The following is a 21,347-nucleotide window of genomic DNA, read 5'->3' on the forward strand; positions in this document are numbered from 1 at the left end:
AACACTTATCTGTAGTGTGTGAGGGAGGTATTTCATGGAACTGGGTGTAACAGAAATGATTATGAGTGTAACAGCACTCACTTGTAGTTTGTAGGAGCGGTCTGAAAGTTCTCCTTTAACCTTCTCTCCCTCGCTGAAGCGGGCCATGAACTCCTGCAGCTGAGCCTCAAGTTTCTTTCTCTTGTGCTCAGATTCAGACTTGGCTTGCTGCAAACTCTTCACCTCATTGGCCATCTCCTTATTATCACTCTCCAGAGTCTGTTTGTTTTTCTCCAGATTTGACTTAACCTAATGTTGACAGACAGACAGTATGAGAGAGACAGATTTTGCCTAAACTATATCAACAGGAGATCATACCATATTTAATCACCGAACGAGGAAATTAATTCCAAACACATCATTCTGACAGCAGATGACTGGCGGCGTTCCAGTCAAGACATTAGAACTGAAAACCCTCCCTCTTTATCTCTGTGGCTTACTCTTTTGGCCTGTTCCAGCTGCTCAGAGATCTCTTCCAGAGATGTGCCGTGCCTCTGTCTCATCTCCTGGACCTGAGACTCATGGTTTTTCACCTCGTCATCGATGGCCTTCTTCAGTTCTGCCACCTCCTGCTCTCGTTTGGTCCTTTATGAGCAAACGACACATTATTAGGCAACACACATTTGAGGAGAACGGTTCAGAGAAAACAGAAAGGGTCAGATTCTAATTAACAAATTTCCATGGTATGGAAAACATTTTTTTTACAGAAGTCAATGGCTACAGTCAACTTTGTTTACCAACATTCTTGTCATTTACTCATCATTCATTTGTTTCAAATCTTTTGAAGAATGTTCATTTTTTTGGTGAACTATCCCTTTAAAAACTAGTTCAATTTTGTGGTCATGATTTAGTTCCTGATGCAGACTCTTGTACCTCAGCTCCTGCTGGGCGGCAGTGGTATCCAGTGTGTCTTCCAGCTCAGTCTTCAGAGCCTCCAGTTCCTCACTCAGATCTCTCTTGAGTTTCTCAGCTTTGTTTCTGGCTGCTTTCTCAGACTCCAGATCCTCCTGGAGCTCAGCTAGCTGGGCCTGCAGCTCCCGCACTTGCTTCAGTGCGTTGTTCTTCTGAGCGACCTCCTCATCACCTCTGTGGAACAATAAATACAAGCAAAGATTATTAGCAAAACGATGCATGCTAAATTAAAGGAGTTATATTCTACACTTGTATTAACAAACACTTTCTGATCCTGATTAATCTAGGACAATTTTTGCTACTGTACTTTTCAGACTTCTATATGTAAATAACCTCTGTTATGACTGGTAAAAAAAAAATTCCACAAGTGAAGTAAAAATATACCTGCTAAGCAGCTTATTAATGAATGGATATAAATATGTGGATTTGGTGCTCCAGAAACAATTCTCATTATCAATGTTGAAAACCATTTTTGATGCTTAATTAAGATTTTTTTAAAAACTGAATACTTTTATTCAGCAAGGACACGTTAAATTGATCACGTGTAACCGTAAACAGTTTTATAAAAGATATATATTTGAAATGATCACTTCTTTTAGATTGTAATTATATTTCAAAACATTTTCACTGTATGGTTTGCCTTGGTGAACAAATTAAATTAAATTAAATTAAATTAAATGAAGATTCCAAAACTCACTGACTTCTTTAACCGGGTTTGCTATAAAATTTTATATAATATGACAAATAAGAAACTCTATGGCCGGTGTCGATTTAAAGATATGGCTATCATACAGACTTCATTCTATTTATATATATATGAACGTGGGTAAGCATGTCAATGTGTTTTTGTTGTGATGTCGCAACATCAATGTGATACCAATTTACTAAAGTATTTCAGGACTGCACAATCTTAAACACAAAGGTCAAGAATAAAAACTTTCCACGACTAATATACCAATTTACATGACGGCAGCATAACACGGCCTACCATAAGTTATTGTTTAGACATGGTCAGATAGACGACAGTCAAACTATTTCGGCTCCAAGTGGATTTTTACTGGCGAGAGTAGCCAATTTCTCCTTTTTCTTATTCTGTGTTCCTCAATGTACCGATCTTCACCTGGCCAGTACAGCCTGTAGCTCCTCTTCTTTCTTGGCCAGTTGGATCTTGAGTTCCTCAATCTGGGCCTGCAGCTCAGCTATCTGGTCCTGTAGGTCTGTGGTCTCAGCATCCAGCTTTCTTTTGGCTTTCTCAAGCTCCTGCCTAGTTTTCTCCTCTTTCTTCAGACGCTCTGAGGATCAAACGCACAAACATAAACATTAAAGACTCACTGCTTTACATTCACTTAAATAAAATGATCCATATTAAACACAGTCCTCACCTTCCAGGTCTACCATCATCATTTCTTGCTTGTTTTTGACTTTGCCAAGGTTCTTGGCTTTCTCTTCTTCCTCAGCCAACTGGGAGGTCATCTCACTGACACGGTCGTCCAGGAGTTTTTTCTCCTGAGGGATAGGGAGGAAAGGAAGAGCTCAGTTTGCCTCTGCAAAGCTCTTCTCAAAGCATCCTTATTGCTGTATTTTGATTAGGCGGTTTGACATCTGCACTGACCTTTAGGAATTTGGAGTTCTGGTCCTCCAACAGCAGAATGTCTTCCTCCATCTTTTTTATCTTGGCTTCAGCAGTCACCTTCTCCAACTGAAGCTTCTGTCGGGCAGCCTCTTCTTCATCTAGTTGTTCCTCTAGGTCCTGAAGACAAACATACACACACACACACTTGTGGTTTCTGTACAGCAACAGGGTAGGACTTTGTGAGCCTTTTTAGCCAAGTACTTGCTGAAGTACTTCATTATTCCAACCTAGAAGTTTTAGATACAGATTTACTCTATTTTAAGTTTACAGCAGATCAAGGATTATATTTCTCCAGTGAAGTCCTCACCTGTATGTGTGACTGCATTTTCTTCTTCTCATTCTGCAAAGATTGGTTCCTCTCCTCTTCCTCCTCCACACGGGACTCCAGGTCATGAAGAATCTCCTCCAGCTCTTGTTTTTTAGCCACCAGGCGAGCCCTCATCTCTTCAGCTTCAGCAAACAATTCTGTCTCAGCCTGCAGTTGCTCCGCCAGGATGTTCTTCTCCTCCAAGAGCTGAAACAAACATCAAACCAGATATTTTCTCTGTTTCTACAACATTTGTCAATTTGGTTGACAGAGTCACTATGATTTCGTAACACTGCCGAAGAACATGGAGATTCCACTACATTGAATAAAGCCACAAGAGACCACATTACAGTGATTTTAGAAAGCAACATGATTCAAGTGTGGCCATATACATATATCAGATATGTAACAATGTCTTTAAATGTGGTTCATTCTGTCGGATATCAGGTCAGAAACTAACATAACACTTAAATAACACCGTGATTTTCAGGAGACCGAGGGAGGAGGTGAGCGTGTGCTAACCTGCTGGTGTTTCCGCTCCATTTCCACCAGTTCGTTCTCTACTTTCACCTGCTTCTCCTTTACTTTAATGAGCTCCTCATCCTTGGCCTGCATTTCTTCCTCCTGACGGGTCACCTGGAGGAGGGGTTTCACCTGCAGACACACATGTAATGCACGTCTCAAATGAAAACTATCTGCAACAATACTGCAAAGGAGTTGATTACGATTAAATTTCTCTTGCATACACTCAGGTTTCTTTTAGATAAGCATACAAAAGCTGGTCAAATCATTTAAGCAGTTATGTAAACTGACTATTTTAAAAACCGAGACCAACCTTGGTGAAAAGTCTCCACCACTGCCAGTGGCGTAGTTTTAGGTAGGCGGCGCAGTTTCTCTGGAGGACTTTCAAAGCGCTTAGCTGCTGCTGTTTTTTAGCAAAGGCTCTGAGAAACACAACCAGAGAACAGCACCAGTTCACTGACAAGGTCTCATAAGAATACATTTTATTTCTACACTATAAACAGTAAGAGCTGCATATTACTCTTTTAGAAGATTTAGATCAACCTTTTGCATTTGGACTCACTTGCGAGCCAGGTATCCTCGACAGACCGACTGAAAGTAGATTATGATATCTGTTATTTTCAGGTCTCTCTCTTCCTCCAGGTGTGCCAAGACTCCAGTGCGGAAGAAAATCTTACTCTGCCCGATCCGGTAGAGGTTTGGGTCAAGCTCCAAGGCTCGGATCTACAGATCACATTGTTAGTTGAGACTTAGCATTTAGCAGATGCAAAATTTCAGATGCTGGTTTTTCAATAATGGATATCAGTAAAAATTCTATGAAACTATAGAATAAACATGAAATAGTTACATCATTATAATGCACCTTTAATTTTTGTTTTAATGTTTCTTTAATTCAATTATGAAAAAATATATAAACAAATTGTATGGAGAAATGCATTATTGGAGAAATGCATTATTGAGCTATTAGGTGTGATTCGGAAGCCTATTATTTTTAAAGTAACATTTGGATATACTAATTTTAATTATGAAAAGAAAATAATTTAGAATGTAGTGCAAATCAAATTTATTTGAAAAATGATAAGAAAATAGACTAAGTCTCTTATGCTCAGCAAGGCTGCTTTTATTTGATAGAAAAAATACAGTAAAAGGAGTAATATTGTGAACATTATTACAATTTAACAATTCTTTTCTATTGTAATATATTTTAAAAGGTAATTTATTCCAGATGTTTTTTCAGCGTCACATGATTCTTCAGGTATTATTCTAATAGGCTGATCTGTGTGTAAGAATTTTTTTATTATTATTAATGTTGAAAACAGTTTCTTCATTGTCTCTTCATTCTTCTACACTTTTGATCAAATTAATGTGTTCTTGCTGAATTTGTTTTTATGGAATATTTCATAATACACTGGTATTTTAACTATTTTGATTGAATAATTTTATTGGCCCTCTGGATGAAACTTGATGAATAAAGTACTGGTAAACCTCATTTGTTAGTCATCTTAAGAAATCTTACCATTCTCTCACAAGCCTGCTTGCCGTCCATAAAACCTTTGGGGATTGCATTAGGCGTGAGGATCTCGTATCTGAGAGGAAAACAGATATAAGTTTTATCACTGATAAAATATAATATGCATCTGAATGAGATTTCTGAAACGCACCTCTGTCTGAACTCCTGGAAGACAATACGGTTAGGGAATCCCTGCCTGCAGATCCGGATCCCTTCTAGAACTCCATTACACCTCAGCTGATCCAGAACCAGATGGGGCTCCAGTTTACCAGCCTAACAGAGAAGAACGACAATGAGGCGAGTAGTCTATATATTAGGCTTGCCGCGATAGACGGTGTTGACGGTGATACCGGTGTTAAGCCGCAACACTGGTTACGTCACTTGCCCACCGCGTCACCGACCCCCACCGTCGTTTTGATTTTTTATAGTAATTTTATAGTAATTCAGTTCAGTAAATGAACAGACACTACCATTAAAAACTGAACGCGGCTGCTCAATGCAGTTGAACGACAGTTGCATCACAGATCAGATTTAATTCTGAGTCGAGCTGACTGAAAAGAGTGGGGTGAGACAGACAAGACGATCGCGGATGATTTAGTTTTGAAACGAAATGCAAAAGCGCCTGTTTGGCAATATTTTGGATTTTAAAAAGCCTGTTGACTTTTGCCGTTTATCCAAGGTGATTTTGGAAGGTTTCTTTAAAGGGGTCATATGATGCTTTTTTAAAGATCATTATTTGGTGTATTTGGTGTAACAGAATATGTTGACATGCTTTAATGTTCAAAAAACACATTATTTTTCAAATACTGTACATTACTGTAGGTCCGCTATGCCCCGCCTCTCTCAAACGCTTCGTTTTCTACAAAGTCCCTCCTTCCGACAAGCGCAGTCTGCTCTGATTGGCCAGCTGACCCAGTGCATTGTGATTGGCCGAACACCGCAAGCACTCGTCGGAAATGTAACGCCCCTTACCGTAATCGCGAGCTTCATCTTTCTAAATAAATGTAAAGACAGCCCGAAAGGGGAACAGAGTCACGTGACAGACACCGTGATGAAGCTGGTATGTGTTTGCAGTACACAAGCCACAGTTAAGACAGCTGACTCCACTGTGATATGACCCCGTCTCTCTCTCTCTCTCGCTCACTTGCGCTCTCTCTCTCTCTCTCTCTCCCTCGGGCACACACACACACACACACACGATGCGCAAAACTCCGCAGTTGAACAGTCAATAGCAAATACTTAAACTAATAACAAAACCGTAGCTGATTCAGAAGCGCCAGATTGTCATAGCAAAGTCAGAATTACCTCCTCTCCTAGGTTCACGAAACGGTGTTTTATTCATACACTTTATTTTTAAGTTTATTTATTTGTTCTATTGTGTTTGTAATTTGCTGCTTTTTCTTTTTATAATAAAAATTAAATAAAAAAAATAGCTATATCGAGATATATATCGTTATCATGAAATAAAATTTCTCATACCATGAAATAAGATTTTAGTCTTATCGCCCACCCCTAATTTGCAGCATTAGCTGAGAAGTAAATTGGACATTATAAATGAAATATACTCAAATTAATCAAATAAGGATTGAATTGGAATCAAATCAGGAAATATGTATTAAAGGGACACGCCACTATTTTTGAAAATAGGCTCATTTTCCAACTCCCCTAGAGTTAAACAGTTGACACTCCAAAGAGAAAGGAAAACTTGAAATCGCATCATATGACCCCTTTAAACATTCGTTTCTTATTTAATTGGTTTCACATTGTTAGCTGATTTGTACTTTATTTCAACTTTGTGCCATTTATTTATTTTATTTGACATCAAGGTGTATGCCGTGCCTCCAAGCTTTCTTACTCTACGTTTCTTATTTATTTGGTTTTATATTATACATGGTTACTTGTTTCCAGTTTTGTACATTTAAACTTTATGCAAGTTATTTGTTATTTTATATTAGGCATAGCCTGCCCTATGGCATGGTGAATTTTTATTTGTTTTGTTAATAAAAGTTCTGTTTTATATACAGGCTAAAGTGAGTTTGACGTTGTATTTTGTTGTTGCATTCAAGCAATTGACGCTTAACTGCCTCTAATTCTAAAGTGAAAGCAAAATGCGCACGGTGCTTTTAAGCTATTTAAAAGCGAGGAAAAGAGGGAAAATTCAAACGAACAATTGCTTTACTCCGAATTGCCACTATTTGAAAGTGAAAGTAAAATGCACACGCCGCTTTTACAAGCTATTTAAAAGCGAAGGAAAGCGAGGAAAAGCCCCCGCAGTGATACTGGTATTACCGGTGTTGTCACACATCGATTAACCGGTGGGAAAATTTCCTCACCTTCACAACCCTACTCTATATATATATATATATATATAGTTTTTAATTTAGCTAAAGTACATATTTACTTACAAATTAAGGGGCAAATGTCACTTACTCTTTTCTCATGATTGGGGATGATACAGCGCACGAAGTTGGGGTTGGTGTTTCTGAGTGTGGCCATAAGTTTCGTGAGGGATTCTTTATAGAGCTGACCCACAGTGCGGAACATGCCCTTCTTGGTCTTATATGTAGCCCCAAATGCAGTCTCATTCATCCCTGCCACCTGGTCCAAACCAACAATACGGTCCACTACCATGAAGAGTGAGAAAAAAGAAAGATACCAACCGGTTAGCTTGATCTTCAAAGTATTTACAGATGTATTTTTTTTTAAAAAGAGAGAGAGTGTGACATAGCACAGCCAAATCATGTGAAGATGCAAGAGGGAAATCTACAACTAAAGCTCTAATTCAACAACACCAAGCAGAAGGTCAAAATACGCTGTGTATTTTTGCATTCTTACAAAGACCATATTAAAAAAACCTGTCCTTCAATTCTTTCAGGCCTTTAATCGTCATATCCTACAAAAAATAGAAAATAACTTTCAGGAAGTAGTACAGTGTATTTTGACTCAATGCCACAAGTTCAGACAGCCAATTCAAGAGCCAATGGCCCCTACTATGCCAGCAGGTCCAGTGCTAGGCAAATGGAGACATGAAAAAGATGAAAAGTGCCAAGGATAAGATTACAACTATAAACAAGCACAAGCTGCAAATGAAAGAAAATGGAAGGGTGAACCTCAAAACCAGTCAAGATCATGTCCAGGGCATATTTCACCAGATGTTAATTCAGCAACTGGATTGGATTCAGTCAGTTCTTTCAATGAAAGATTCATCAGACAGATTTAAACCAGTCATTTGTTACTGAACTCCTCTTGAACCGTAATATTCACCTGCTTGTGAATCAGACTATACTGATTACACTTTATGAATCTTTGCATGCAGCCCATATTTACAACTCTAGTAAAACTTTTGTGCAGAGATGTAATTTTAGCAATGGCAGTGTAGTAAACAGTGCTTTTTAAGTTCTTATTTCATTCTATTTATAAAAGAATTTAAAAATGATATTTTGCTTTAATAATGGTCCTGAAAAGGTTTCATTTTAAGATGTTTCCACAAAGTAAATTTTTCCACCCCAATTCTCATTACTGAAATGCAGAACAACAGAATTCTTGTTAGTGTAATACAAAAAACCGTGCATTGTAAAGTACTGATACATTGTATAAATATTTGTTGTAGTATGCTTTTGCAGCTATTTTTACTCGACAACAAAAATGAGATTCTAACCAGAATCAACAACAAGAATATTAAAAATAAAACATATGAATTCATTAGGGTAATTTGCTAAAATCATTTAAGTTAATTTTTTTCCCTCATTAATGTACACACAGCACACCATATTGACAGAAAAACACAGAATTTTGTTGGGTCTTTCCCAAAAAGACTCATGGCTGTATTCGATCAAAAGGGTGCTTCTACTAAATACTGAGCAAAGGGTCTGAATACTTAGGACCATGTGATATTTCAGTTTTTCTTTTTTAATAAATCTGCAAAAATGTCAACAATTCTGTGTTTTTCTGTCAATATGGGGTGCTGTGTGTACATTAATGAGGAAAAAAAATGAACTTAAATGATTTTAGCAAATGGCTGCAATATAACAAAGAGTGAAAAATTTAAGGGGGTCTGAATACTTTCCGTACCCACTGTATATTATGTTCTCTCTCTCTAAGCAATGTTACTAAAATGTCTCCTTTCAGCAACTGATTAAATCAATGTGAATAAATCTGCTAAGCAATAAATAAGATACCAATCAAAAAAATTACTTTCACAAATTTGGGTCCAATAACAATGCCATAACACAAAACAAGTCAAACTTCAATCACTCAACACACAAGTAATCAGAAACTACATGAAGAGTTAAGATACAAAAACCACTAAGAGCCGTTTGAAATTTTCATCTAAAATAAGCATTTTTATCAGGATCCTATATTTATTTTCATTTATTTAACTTTAATGGCATAGAAAAGGACCTATACATTGCCATTAAAGTAAAATTACTGAGCCTAAACATAGGAGCCTGATAAAAATGCTAATTTTAGAAGAACATTTCAGACAGCACTTAGAGGCTTTTGCATTGAACTCTTCACATATTAATTTTGATTAATCGGGGGCTGGTAAAGTCTAACTACTGGTGCTAGATTTACAATTCTAGGTCTCGCAGCATTCCTGTAAATGTCATTCTTAAGAACCGCTTCCAAGCAATGTTCTGTTCATAATGGGGCTCCTGACGTGACTTCCGTTACCTACATGGAGAATTTACTGAGCTGTCAGTGTTGACTGGCACAGGCCTGAGCGAGTCATTTGGATTCCAGTGAAACAAGACATGTATTGTTCCATGTTCCCTGTCAGAGAAACACCACAGAATTCTTCCACCCCTCACCCAAACTCCATCTCCCTCACACGGCCTATCAAATCACCATCTGACACTTAAAACAAACAAGATGTCGTACCACACAAACCGCTCTGTCTGCTGAAAAACTAAGCTGTGTTTGAGGGAATCTCATGATAACCAGGTCAGGTTATATTTCACTGTGAAATCAAAAAATTAAAAAAGGAAATAAAAATTTTGCATCAAGTCCATTACAGGACAATTAAGCAAATTTTCACCCAAAATTGTCATTATCATAATGCGTCCAGACTTTACTGTAATGAAAATATTATTATAAAATTTGCTTGCAGATAACTATTTAAAACATATAAAAATTATTAATTACTTTAAGACAGCCTTGTTGGCAAGCAGCGACTCGAGTTCAAGTCCCGATTATCATATAATTTGATTTTGTGGTGAAATATGACACAGACATGTTCTTGACAATCACCTATGGCATTTTTCAACACTGGCTGGACTGAAAATGCTATAGGTGTAGATTTAATAATGATTTGACACTTATAGTTTTTAAACTATGATATAACAGCCAGAATATTTAGGGGTGTGAAGTTAACAAAATTGCTGAAAGGCACTCAAAGAACAAGCAGGGCCCTAATCCTTGTAGCTAGTGCACCTAGAGAGCTACCCAGAGTTACATTCAAATGTCTGTTATGCAGTGTCAGTACTCTGTATTAAGTCACTAGGCACATGCATTAATTTTTCATGCAATCTTCATTCATGGTCAGTTTGGGCATCCTAATGAATCAGCCAAGTCAAGCTCCCTTTCAAGTGGATCCAGCTAACTCTAAAGTTAGCCAGCTAGAGGGACCAGGGCCCAGGTCTACAAGCCATGGGAGTGTTTGAAAGTACACAATGCGCTGGTAAGCAGAGACCTACAGCATCGTATACCTTCACCTGGCGATTCATGGAGACTAGAGACATCATAAAAAGACGCTCTTTGGATATTCTGAATCTCTATAGTCGAGAGACAGAGAAAGGGGGCAAAGGGGAGATAAACAAGAAAATAAGCAAAATAAAAAAAAAGCAGTAGTAGAACACAGCTAGCACATAAAAGACATAAATGGTAGTAAACACACTGGTTAGTGCTGTGCAACACAGGTGAGAATAAGCAAAAGTCTTCATTCGATTTGCTCTAGTTTCTGTTTTTGGATATGTGTACTTTTAATTTAAAGGGGTCATATGATGCGATTAAAATTTTTCCTTTCTCTTTGGAGTGTTACAAGCTCTTGGTGCATAAAGAAGATCTGTAAAGTTACAAAGACTAAAGTCTCAAATCCAAAGAGATATTCTTTATAAAAGTTAAGAGTCAGCCACACCTACCTAAAACGGCTCGTTCTAACACGCCCCCACATATCTACCTCACTATGTGGGAAGATTTGCATAACGCCGCCCAAATGTTCACGCAAAGAAAGGCGGCGTAACTTTTAGTCTCACTGTAGTTTTGTTGATGCTGCAGCCATGTCATGAAGACGCTGTGTGCTTCGTTGTGAAAGCGAAACTACTTTGTTTGGACTTCCAAAAGAGGATATCCGCTTTGTCATGCCTAGAGCTGATCTGCGCTGGTCGCTGAGGGAATACATCAACTTTCACCGTGGACAAAGCGGAATCCAGCCCGATCAGTGGTATTTACAACACTGTTCCAGAACAGTTTAACCCAAATATCCAGATGTGTGCAGCGCATTTTATGGAGGACTGTTTACTGATCCTGAGAGAGTAACGTTCGTAACTGACTCACATAAGTACGTTTTCATTTAAAAGATTTGCCACTGATGATTCAAAAGCGAGTTTTGGGCAGTAGAGTAGCACTTGTTGTTTGTCATTTCTCTGATCACAAATGCAGACAGGATTTTATGTTTACGTGGCGCGATGCAATGCAACGCAACGCGTAAAAAGACAGAATAAGTCATTATAATCAGTAATTAGGTCCCCACTAGATGCAACAAATGCCTCGTTTGTAATATGTTTTACCTCTAGGCATGACACGGCATCAACAGTATGTGAGGGGCGTAACATTTCCGTCTCACGCTTGAGGTATTCGGCCAATCACAACGCATTGGATAGCTGGCCAATCAGAGCACACCTCGCTTTTTAAGACCGATGAGCTTTGTAAAAATCGACGCGTTTCATAAAGGCGGGGCATAGAGGAGAAACAATAATGTACAGTATGTGGAAACTAATGTGTTTTTTTTTTACTTTAAACTGCATAAACACATTTCATTACACCAAATACACAAAATAATGTTCTTTTTAGCAGCATCATATGACCCCTTTAATGTTTTAAGATCCTGCTGATCGATCTTAGCACATACATTTTATTTTGTATATAATTCTAAAGAAATTATTTTGCCACAATATTATATTTTACATAAAATGTGTATTATGTTAATGTATACAGTTTTGCTGGAAATGCAGTGAAAAGTTCTGTCAGACATAAATAATAAAATATATGACACGTCCCACTGTATTTTTGCATTACTTCATATTTCCTCACTGCTTTAATCTGTAAATAATGTAAAGCAGCCCTGCTTATAATAACTACAGTACAAATATCTATTGTGATATCAACAGTATAAAATATTTGCATCGAGCCACCGAAATGCATGACAAGCTCTTTTTACAAGACAGACAAGACTTGAAACTGAAGACTGAAAACAACAGTCTCTTTCTTCACAGAACGGGAGGGTAGAATCATAAAAATGAGCCGTTTAACGTTTCATGTGTCAGGGAATCTGGAAGGCACTCGAGAAGAAAACAGCTTACCATCCCCGCAAACTTATCCGTGGACTGGTGCAGGAGTGTGGCCACGTTGTCATTTAGAGGGTCCATGTTTTTCATCAACCACTCATCTGCCTTATAGTCAACCTGTAAAACATGGTGTGGTTGAACAGCTGCTGAAGCTTCTCGTTGGTGTAATTGATGCAGAGCTGCTCAAATGAGTTCAGCTGCCAAGAGATGGAGAGAGCAATAAAATATGATCAAACTGGTTTTGTCTATAACATATTTAGTCCCAGAACATGCATAATTGATTCTTTAACCAATATCAGTATCTTCGATATCAATATCACTTAACTAAATACTGCAGCTATGAATGGGTATCCAATTACACTATTTACTGTAAACCTTGTAATTTCATCTGGACTATACCATAATTATATAACTCAATTTAGCAGATGCATCTTTTCCAAAGCAATGTCCAGCACCAAGATAGCAAGGACATCCTCCAGCACAACCTGAAGGAAGAAACCTTCTTAAAAGGCACAATGATTGGGGCCCCATGATTTTTAAACCCCCCAAAATTCTGTTCTTTTTTTCCCCCATTTAAATTTTTCTCCATTCTATTTTAATGGTATAATTACATTTCAGTAATCACAAAAGCATCTCATGAAACTTACACAATTTAACACCCAGTTATTAAAAGTATAAAAAGTTTTTTTTATTCCCTCAATAGAAACCCTGCTGTTTTGTACGATTGTTTTTTTTTTTTCAGTGATATGTGATATGCTTAAAATCTATGTTAAACTATACACAAATAAAAACTTGTCCCAAACAACATCCTTTGATAAACAACACCTACAGCATTTTCATTTTCTTGCATTGCCTGCGTTTAAAAAAAAAAAAACCCTAGCATCATATGACCTTTGATTCGTTGCCGTATAGTGATTCATATCTATGATTTAACATAAGAGACAGCTGAGCACTAAATCCGAGGAAGCCGCACCTGGAATATCTCAAAGCCAGCAATGTCCAGGATGCCAATGAAGGAAGCTCCTTGGCGCTTGGTCCTGTCCAGAGCTTTATTAATGCGGTGAACAAGCCAGCGGAACAACCTTTCGTATGTGGCCTTGGCCAGTGCTTCCACTGCAAAGTCGGCCTGGTCAGAGGAACAGAGAGACAGGATCAGACAAAGGGAGAAAGATGACACAAACTTCACTTTTGGAAAAAATATGCAATATAATATATGATCACACTATTATTACACAGATACAAAAGTAGGTTTGGGTATCAAGAACCTGTTCCATTTTAGAACCAGTTCCAAATTTCCAAGAAATCGTGAATTCAATAGGACACAAAATTTAATTTTTTATTTTTTTTAACCTAATTGGAATAGATAAGCAGAATCAGAATAGCTAAAATTAAAATGATACCAACTCTAAAAATGGAATACAAAATCTGAAAGGACCCTCTAGAGGAAGTTTTTTTTTAAAATTCAATAGCACTTATTTTCCGAACAGATTTCCCAAACACTCCTCCATCTGCAGAATCTGAACAGTTATGATGACATTTTAATGACAGGAGACTAGCAGCCTATTGTTGTAAATGGACACAGAGGTGAAAAGGAAATGTGACGAGAACAAAAGGACAGCAATGGTCTACGATCAGGTCTGACAGGATCCAAGAGGTAAAACACTAATGAAAAGCTTTATAGCTGAGAGGGTGGGTGATCTGACAGATATACAGTGGAGAACTGAAAGGCTCATTACCTGTTCTTTAGTTTGGGCCTTTTGTACATAGTCTCTGCCCACTTTGATTCTTGGAGACAGGATGGCACGTGTGAACTCCATGACATTTATTCCAAGCAGGTGGCAAAGCTTTTGAGCAGCTGAGAAACAGAAAGAAAAAAAAAACACTCACAAAATGGTCCTCTAATGCAAGCTGACCAAAAATGGTGACATTCTTTTTCGATTTATAGGATTTTAGAAGCTTCCCCAATGCGCATAAATGGTGGTGAGAGAAGTTATTATGGGACATTTTTGCTCACGAGTATAAGGTATTTCAAATAAGTCGGGTCGTTATTGCAATTTACTGACTTCAAAACCCTTACATCCCGTTTAGTAGCCAAACAAACCCCAAGAGTTCCCCTTTAGGACCACCATCGCAACTAACTTTACAGCTTCTTTAAGTCGTGAGTGACTTAAACAGATGAAAGTTTCAATACTGTACCATGAATGGTGATGATAAAAACTAATTAATCAAAATGCCAGTGGAGTAAGCTTGCTGGAATGCATCATGGCGGTAAAACGGTCACTTTTGGGGCTCTTACGTAAACACATTTGATTTAACGCAACTTAGCACAACTATTCTGTTATATTCTTTTAATATGAAACATATCTAAAAACCATTCAAACTGTCATCATGGGAGCCCAAGAGAAGTCCAACGGGTAATTTGTCAAAACGGAGCAGTGGAGAACTGCACAAAAACATCTGGCGCAGGGGTTAGATTGGAGGGTAGTCTGGATACTGAACACTCTTTCATGCTAATGCACTGCCAAAGGATTTACGTAGTTATTTATGTACGTCACATAATACATTAGATTTCCATTACTGAAAAAAAGAAACATTATCTCTGTGCTAAAATAAGGCATTATGCATTTTTGAAACCTTTAAAACACAGATGTGTACCTGTGTTTTCTGGCATAGAGGCCTGGTCGGTGTTTCTCTCCTTCTTGAACACGATGTTGCCAAACTGCAGGACTGCTGATACCACCTTGAGCATTGCTGCAGTGAAAAAGCAAAAAAACAAAAAGGGGACAAGACAGTCAACAGTATGTGGGTAGTTGACATGAAATATTTTTTGGTCCTGCAGTGTGGCTTATATTCAATATAAAACCAGCATTTTGTTGATCCTTGTATACTTACTAAGGATGTCAAATGATTACAACATGAATTTAAGATTATTCCTTTTTTTCCCATATTTATCACTTTCTGTTTCATTTGAAGGGTTCAGATATTCAGATATAAGAATGAGGTCTACATGATGAAACTGGACAAGTAGATTTATGAAGAGGAGTTTTATTCCCTCAAAACAAACATTTCTGAATGGCATTAAATTAAACAGTAAATGGTATGTAATTTAATTCAATAATAAAATAACTAAACTAGAAATAAAATAATAACCATCCTTTATGGTCTTAATCATACATAAAATTCTTCAAGCTCTCCTGGTTTTTGCAACATTTTGATGAATAACAGTGTTCACTCATGGGTGATATGACTTACTGAGTTTCAATAACAATTACATTTTACCAAGATAATGGAGATGACTTTCATTAAACATCCCATCTGGGTTTAATTTATATATAAATAATCTGTATAAAAATTTTTTTTTTTTTTAATTTAAAAAAAATTCATGTATGTGTAAGCAATTATGGCATTCACATCAACTCTCAAGTTCAACTATCAAATAACAGAATGAAACAGTTAAGTTGTGTACTAAATTGTCAGAGTTTAAACAAATTTAACTAAACCAAATGTTAACTGCATGCATTAAAATAATAATAGGGTTGTCAAAGTTATCAACTCATTAATGGAGAGACTACAAGAGACTCTTGTTCTGTAAATTCACTGACCATTTCGAATGCCACAGTGAAGGCAAAAAGGTGTGCAATGAGTTTTTATGATGATTTATTAGTATGCAGGCATAAAACAGCAGTAAATATACAATGTAGTAGAGGCATGTTTGTTTCATGAACGCTTACATAAGATTTCATCATGGGAGAAGCTCATAATATGCATGGCTTCCATGGTCTCTTGGAAATTGTCCTTGTCCTGTTGGCCAGGAATGGGAATGTTACCGTTGGAGAGGAAGCGGTAGTTATTGAAGCCCTCCAGGAGTAGATCAGCTGCCAGAACAACAAGAGTATTAGTAACACAGCTGCAATCTTCTCTAGACACCAGACTGCACCATATTCTCCATAATCAGTCTGATGCCTTCACACATTAGCTGGGTTTCCATCCAAAGCTGTGAATTTAACTTGTGTAAAACTGGAATATCACATAAGACATTTGCGAAAAAAACACAGTTTCCATCAACAAATCAGAGAGATCTAAATCGTCACTTCCTGATAAACTGGCACTAAATATCACTAAGATAAGTAGGAGAAGCCACTAAATATAATAATTAGGGATGCACGATATATCGGCCACCATATCGGTATCGGCCCATATCGGCTCATTTTTTCTGTTATCGGTATCGGCCTGATAAGAAAATTTGGCCGATATCTTAAAGCCGATAAATAATGCATTATTTCCTCATATATAATAAATTACTTGCACATCAGAGTGAGCAGACGAAACAATAAATGCGGTCATTGCTTTCGGAGGTGGATGCTGCCGTTTGGGAACGCAGTCGTGTAAGACAGTTCTGGGAGGCAATTATACAGAAATACTTTGACTACAGACTTTGCTCGGGCATTTAAGAATGACCATAACAATATTTCAAATGATGTGCAACAAGATCGGTCCGCTGGTTAGTCAGTTTATGCTGTCCCATAGTGCAAAGTCACATTACTTTTTTGATGTGCATGGAGGAATTTATTCAGAAAATGCGTTTCTCTCTCTATTCGCATTAACTCTTTTTTGCACAAGTCAAAAACCACCTCAAGCGAGTGTAAAAACTTTGTGAATTAAGGGCTTTTTTTTGTTTTTTTTTTCAAAATGTGATGTTTCTGATGCGATACTTCAAAATGCGAATAAAAACTGGGTGATGGAAACATAGCTATTGTGCAGCTCCCAATCTCATTGCTAAAAACTCAAGCTTATAAGCATGTAAATAGAAATACTCACATCTTAGATGTTCTCCAGCACCAGCCAACAGCTGGTAGAAGACATGGAAGGTGCGTTCATCTTTGGCTTGGCGAATGGCCCTGGACTTTTCAAGAAGATCTTGTAACGGAGTTAAGAGCAAGTCCATTTTACAGATCATTTTTCAGTTTACATCAAATCACAGCTGTACAGCTTTTTGTGGCACTTAAATGTGACATTTAAACATCATAAAACTAATTTATAAACATTATAATTTGTTTGATTTTTATTTGTAAAATACATTTAAAAATTCTGAAACTTACATCAAAACCAGCTTATGATGTGGTCTCTCTGTGGCATACTAATTATACAATAAATAACTGTGTTTCTAACTGCAGCGATAGAAACCGTTTAAAGCAGTTTCACTATTCTAAAAGTCCATAAAAGGTCAATTTGCATACATTTACTTCTGCTGAAAAATAAAGACACACAGAAATTCACCCATTTCATTTGATCTTACAGCTGTTTGCGGCATTGCTTAAATGTAATGAAATGATTATCAGATCAGGATACAGGTTTCGATGTTGGCCCCCACAATGTAACCGGTTACATCAAAGTTGATGCGGATGAACTTGCCCTGTGGAAAAACACATAATTTAGATGTGTATTTTTTTCTATGATGTGCTTATACTGGTCATGCTTTATAAACCATGCCATTGCATCTTAACTATCTTTAGATATAGGCCCAATCAACATTTTTAAGAATCCATTTGAACAGATGGTTGTCTCTTTTATAATTTTAACAGAACTTAAAGCATGCGTAAAAGGCTAACAAACACACTTATTTGCAGCAAATGCCGTCAAAATAATTACCTAAAGGAAGAAACAAACAAATTCCTATGTGGCTGTTGATTTATTTGTATGCTTAAAAGTAGGGTTGGGCCGATAGATGATGACAGACATCACGATGTTGAGCCAGCATCGTGATTCCCCATGGTGTTTCAATGACACTATGGACACGGTCCGTGTCACTAGTTAAAATTGCTCATTTCTCTGGATTTAAACATTCTTCGAAACATTTGGGATAATGTAAGAGAGACAAGAGAGGGGAGATCTTGTTCCGGTTCCCAGACACACTGCCGCTCGGCCCTCCACCAGCTGGGTAAACTCTTCCGCGATGCTGGCGGCAGCACTGGATACCCCTCGGCGGACGGCCCGACCCGGCAACTGACTCCAGCCCACCGCCTCGAGCGTCCATGCAGCAGACTGCTCCGCCATGCTCGATGACACCGCGGAATCACCACAGTGGCAAAGGATCTCTGGCAGTGTGTCCCTCCTTCCTCCCAGGTTTCGGCACCAATGTAACAAAGTTCGTAGTTCGGGAAGGAGGCGGGAACCGGCGAACATTCAAGCTAAACTTTAATAATATAATAAACACAAAATAGCACGAAAGCCCCTCGCGGACGACTGTCACGCACAAACAGAACCAAAACACAAAAAGTCCAGGCCTGGTCCTCTCTCGTCCAACACTGTCGTCACTCCTCCTTTTATCCTTCTGGAGCTCCTCCGTGGGACTCGAGACCGGTGAGTGGCACAGATGTCACGCATTAGCATTTACTCCACTGCCCCTCTCATCACGAAGACCCTTTAGAATAATGTTACAGTATAAAAACACAAAGGCGGAAGTATCAGATTAGACTTACAAAGCGTGAAGAGTTGTCATTTTTCACTGTCTTGGCATTCCCAAAGGATTCCAAAATAGGGTTTGCCTGCAGGAGTTGACGCTCTAACTCTCCCTGTAATGCAAAAGTCACTGATTAGAAATACCAATTATTAAAATATATAATTAAATGAAGTTTCATAAAAGAACAGATAAAAAAAATTAACTTTAAAAAGTTCAAAGGTAGTGTGTATAACTAAAAAGCCATAAAATAATGTTTGTGAAATCTTGAAAAGAAACCCAGTGAAAATTTTCCACTTAACAGCAATAAAACAGAACGAAAGCAAAGACAAACATTTTTGTATTTTACAAACCTTTGAGCATATATTACCTTATAACAGCATCCTGCAGATCACCTTGTATCATTAGTAGGGCTGGGTAAAAAATATCGATCTCGATATTAATCGATTCTCATTTTTTCGGAACGATATCGATTCTCAAATCCCAAGAATCGATTAGTCTAGCCTGTTTTCAGTTAAAGGACGGAACACTGAAGGGCACTTCCCATTCAATAAATCGCAAAAAGCATTGTGCTTTGGTACTTTTAAAATGAAACCGTCTCAGATTTCAAATTCTGTCCATTGTATTGCAGTATTCAAACAATAAATGCCATTTTGGCGCGGTTTAATGTGGAGTGATCACTGTAGCGCCTCAGTTCAACAGACGCGGAAGCGCAAGATGCACGTGAACTGATCATCTCCTCCACATTAATACCAGTTTCAGCACAAACAATAAACATGACTAAACTAATTCTGACTAATTCGGTCTCATGTAATCACTCAATCAGTGTTTCAGCCGCACAACGACGTCAATAGGCCGATAACGTCTTGTAAACAATTCCACATAATGTCACATTTACCTCAGAAAAACATATTCAGTGACCATAAACTCATTAGTCAGATAGAAAAATAAACTGTAGAGAGGGGCATTTTGCTAAATATATGCACCATATATAACATTCATTATAAATTTGACTGTTCTTCAATGTTTAATTTATGTTTGAATAAATCCATCAAGTTTTTATGACAGTCACCGTTTACATAAAAAATAAAACAAATTGAAGTAGAAATATTATTATGTAATTGTAACTTTATTTTTTTTTAAACTTCATTAAGTGTAATTTTAACAAATCAGTCCATTTTAACCTTCAGTATTATAGTAATGTAGTACCAACTGACTCATGTATATTTTACAGCATTAGTTGAGAGATTTTTTTTTCCTTGAAAAAAATTTGGCATGTACTGTACCTGATATATATCCAAATTAAACGATATTGAATCGAATCGGTAATCGAATCGACTCGAAAGCTTGTGAATGAGAATCAAATCGTGAAATTTGTGTCAAAACCCAGCCCTAATCATTAGTAAGGTCTTTTTTAACATCGCCTTTTTAACTCACATAAGTGTTGGAGTGGGATGACTAACTCCAAACTTAAAGAGATAGTTCACCCAAAACTGAAAATTCTGTTTGTCGTTCCAAACCTGTTAAGACTTTGTTCATCTTCAAATTGCGATATTTTTGATGAAATCCGAGATCTTTCTGACAGCAACACAACTACCACGTTCAAGGCCCATAGTAAGGACATCATTAAAATGGTCCATGTGACATCAGTGGTTCAAGCTTAATTTTATGAAGCTACCAGAATAATTTGTGTGTGCAAAGAAAACAAAAATAACGACTTTATTCAAAGATTTTTTTCTCTTCCGTGTCAGTCTTCGATGCGTGTTCATGAGAGTACCACAACGCATGCGTGTGGTGCTGCTGATGCAGGAGCCGGCGTTCCGACATAGAACACACATGTGCTGCGCCTTGTTTACAAGCAGAGGAATGCACACGAATGCGCCATGGTACTGTTGTGAACACGCATCGAAGACTGACACGGAAGGGAAGAAATTGTTGAATAAAGTTATTTTTGTTTTCTTTGTGCACAAAAAGTATTCTCATAGCTTCATAAAATTAAGATTGAACCACTGATGTCACATGGACTATTTTAACAATGTCCTTACTACCTTTCTGGCCCTTAAACGTGGTAGTTGCGTTGCTGTCTATAGAGGATCAGAAAGCTTGCGGAATTCATCAAAAATATCTTAATTTGTGTTTCGAAGAAGAACGAAGGTCTTACGGGTTTGGAACGACATGAGGGTGAGTAATTAATGACAGAATTTTCATTTGTGGGTGAACTATCCCTTTAAATGTTCCATATCATCTTGATCACAAATACCATTTATTTACAGCATTCTTCACAGTATTTTGTTGAGATGGTGTGGCTAACAACGATCAGCTTGCTTCCATAGCAAAGCCATTTCTCTTCATTTGACCCTCAAACCAGAAGCAGATCATCTGGATGGAGTAAAAATACACTA

General features: G+C 37.5%; 1 protein-coding gene across 1 annotated transcript in view; it reads right to left on the reverse strand.

Moving 5' to 3' along the window:
- The window catches only part of LOC107551888 (myosin-10-like), a 61,540-nt gene that overhangs the window by 11,850 nt on the left and 28,343 nt on the right, over positions 1 to 21,347 (reverse strand). The window contains 23 exon segments of the mRNA XM_016233651.1: positions 82 to 288; positions 480 to 624; positions 913 to 1,125; positions 2,072 to 2,243; positions 2,334 to 2,457; positions 2,564 to 2,701; positions 2,892 to 3,098; positions 3,414 to 3,545; positions 3,727 to 3,835; positions 3,976 to 4,136; positions 4,930 to 4,999; positions 5,075 to 5,196; positions 7,354 to 7,547; positions 10,632 to 10,695; positions 12,504 to 12,607; positions 12,610 to 12,685; positions 13,462 to 13,614; positions 14,225 to 14,343; positions 15,144 to 15,239; positions 16,220 to 16,363; positions 17,307 to 17,405; positions 17,838 to 17,901; positions 18,968 to 19,060. Coding sequence (XP_016089137.1) covers positions 82 to 288; positions 480 to 624; positions 913 to 1,125; positions 2,072 to 2,243; positions 2,334 to 2,457; positions 2,564 to 2,701; positions 2,892 to 3,098; positions 3,414 to 3,545; positions 3,727 to 3,835; positions 3,976 to 4,136; positions 4,930 to 4,999; positions 5,075 to 5,196; positions 7,354 to 7,547; positions 10,632 to 10,695; positions 12,504 to 12,607; positions 12,610 to 12,685; positions 13,462 to 13,614; positions 14,225 to 14,343; positions 15,144 to 15,239; positions 16,220 to 16,363; positions 17,307 to 17,405; positions 17,838 to 17,901; positions 18,968 to 19,060 — 3,006 coding nt within the window.

This window comes from Sinocyclocheilus grahami, unplaced genomic scaffold (assembly GCF_001515645.1).
Source record: "Sinocyclocheilus grahami isolate Dianchi unplaced genomic scaffold, SAMN03320097.WGS_v1.1 scaffold437.1, whole genome shotgun sequence".
Taxonomy (NCBI): Eukaryota; Metazoa; Chordata; class Actinopteri; order Cypriniformes; family Cyprinidae; genus Sinocyclocheilus; species Sinocyclocheilus grahami.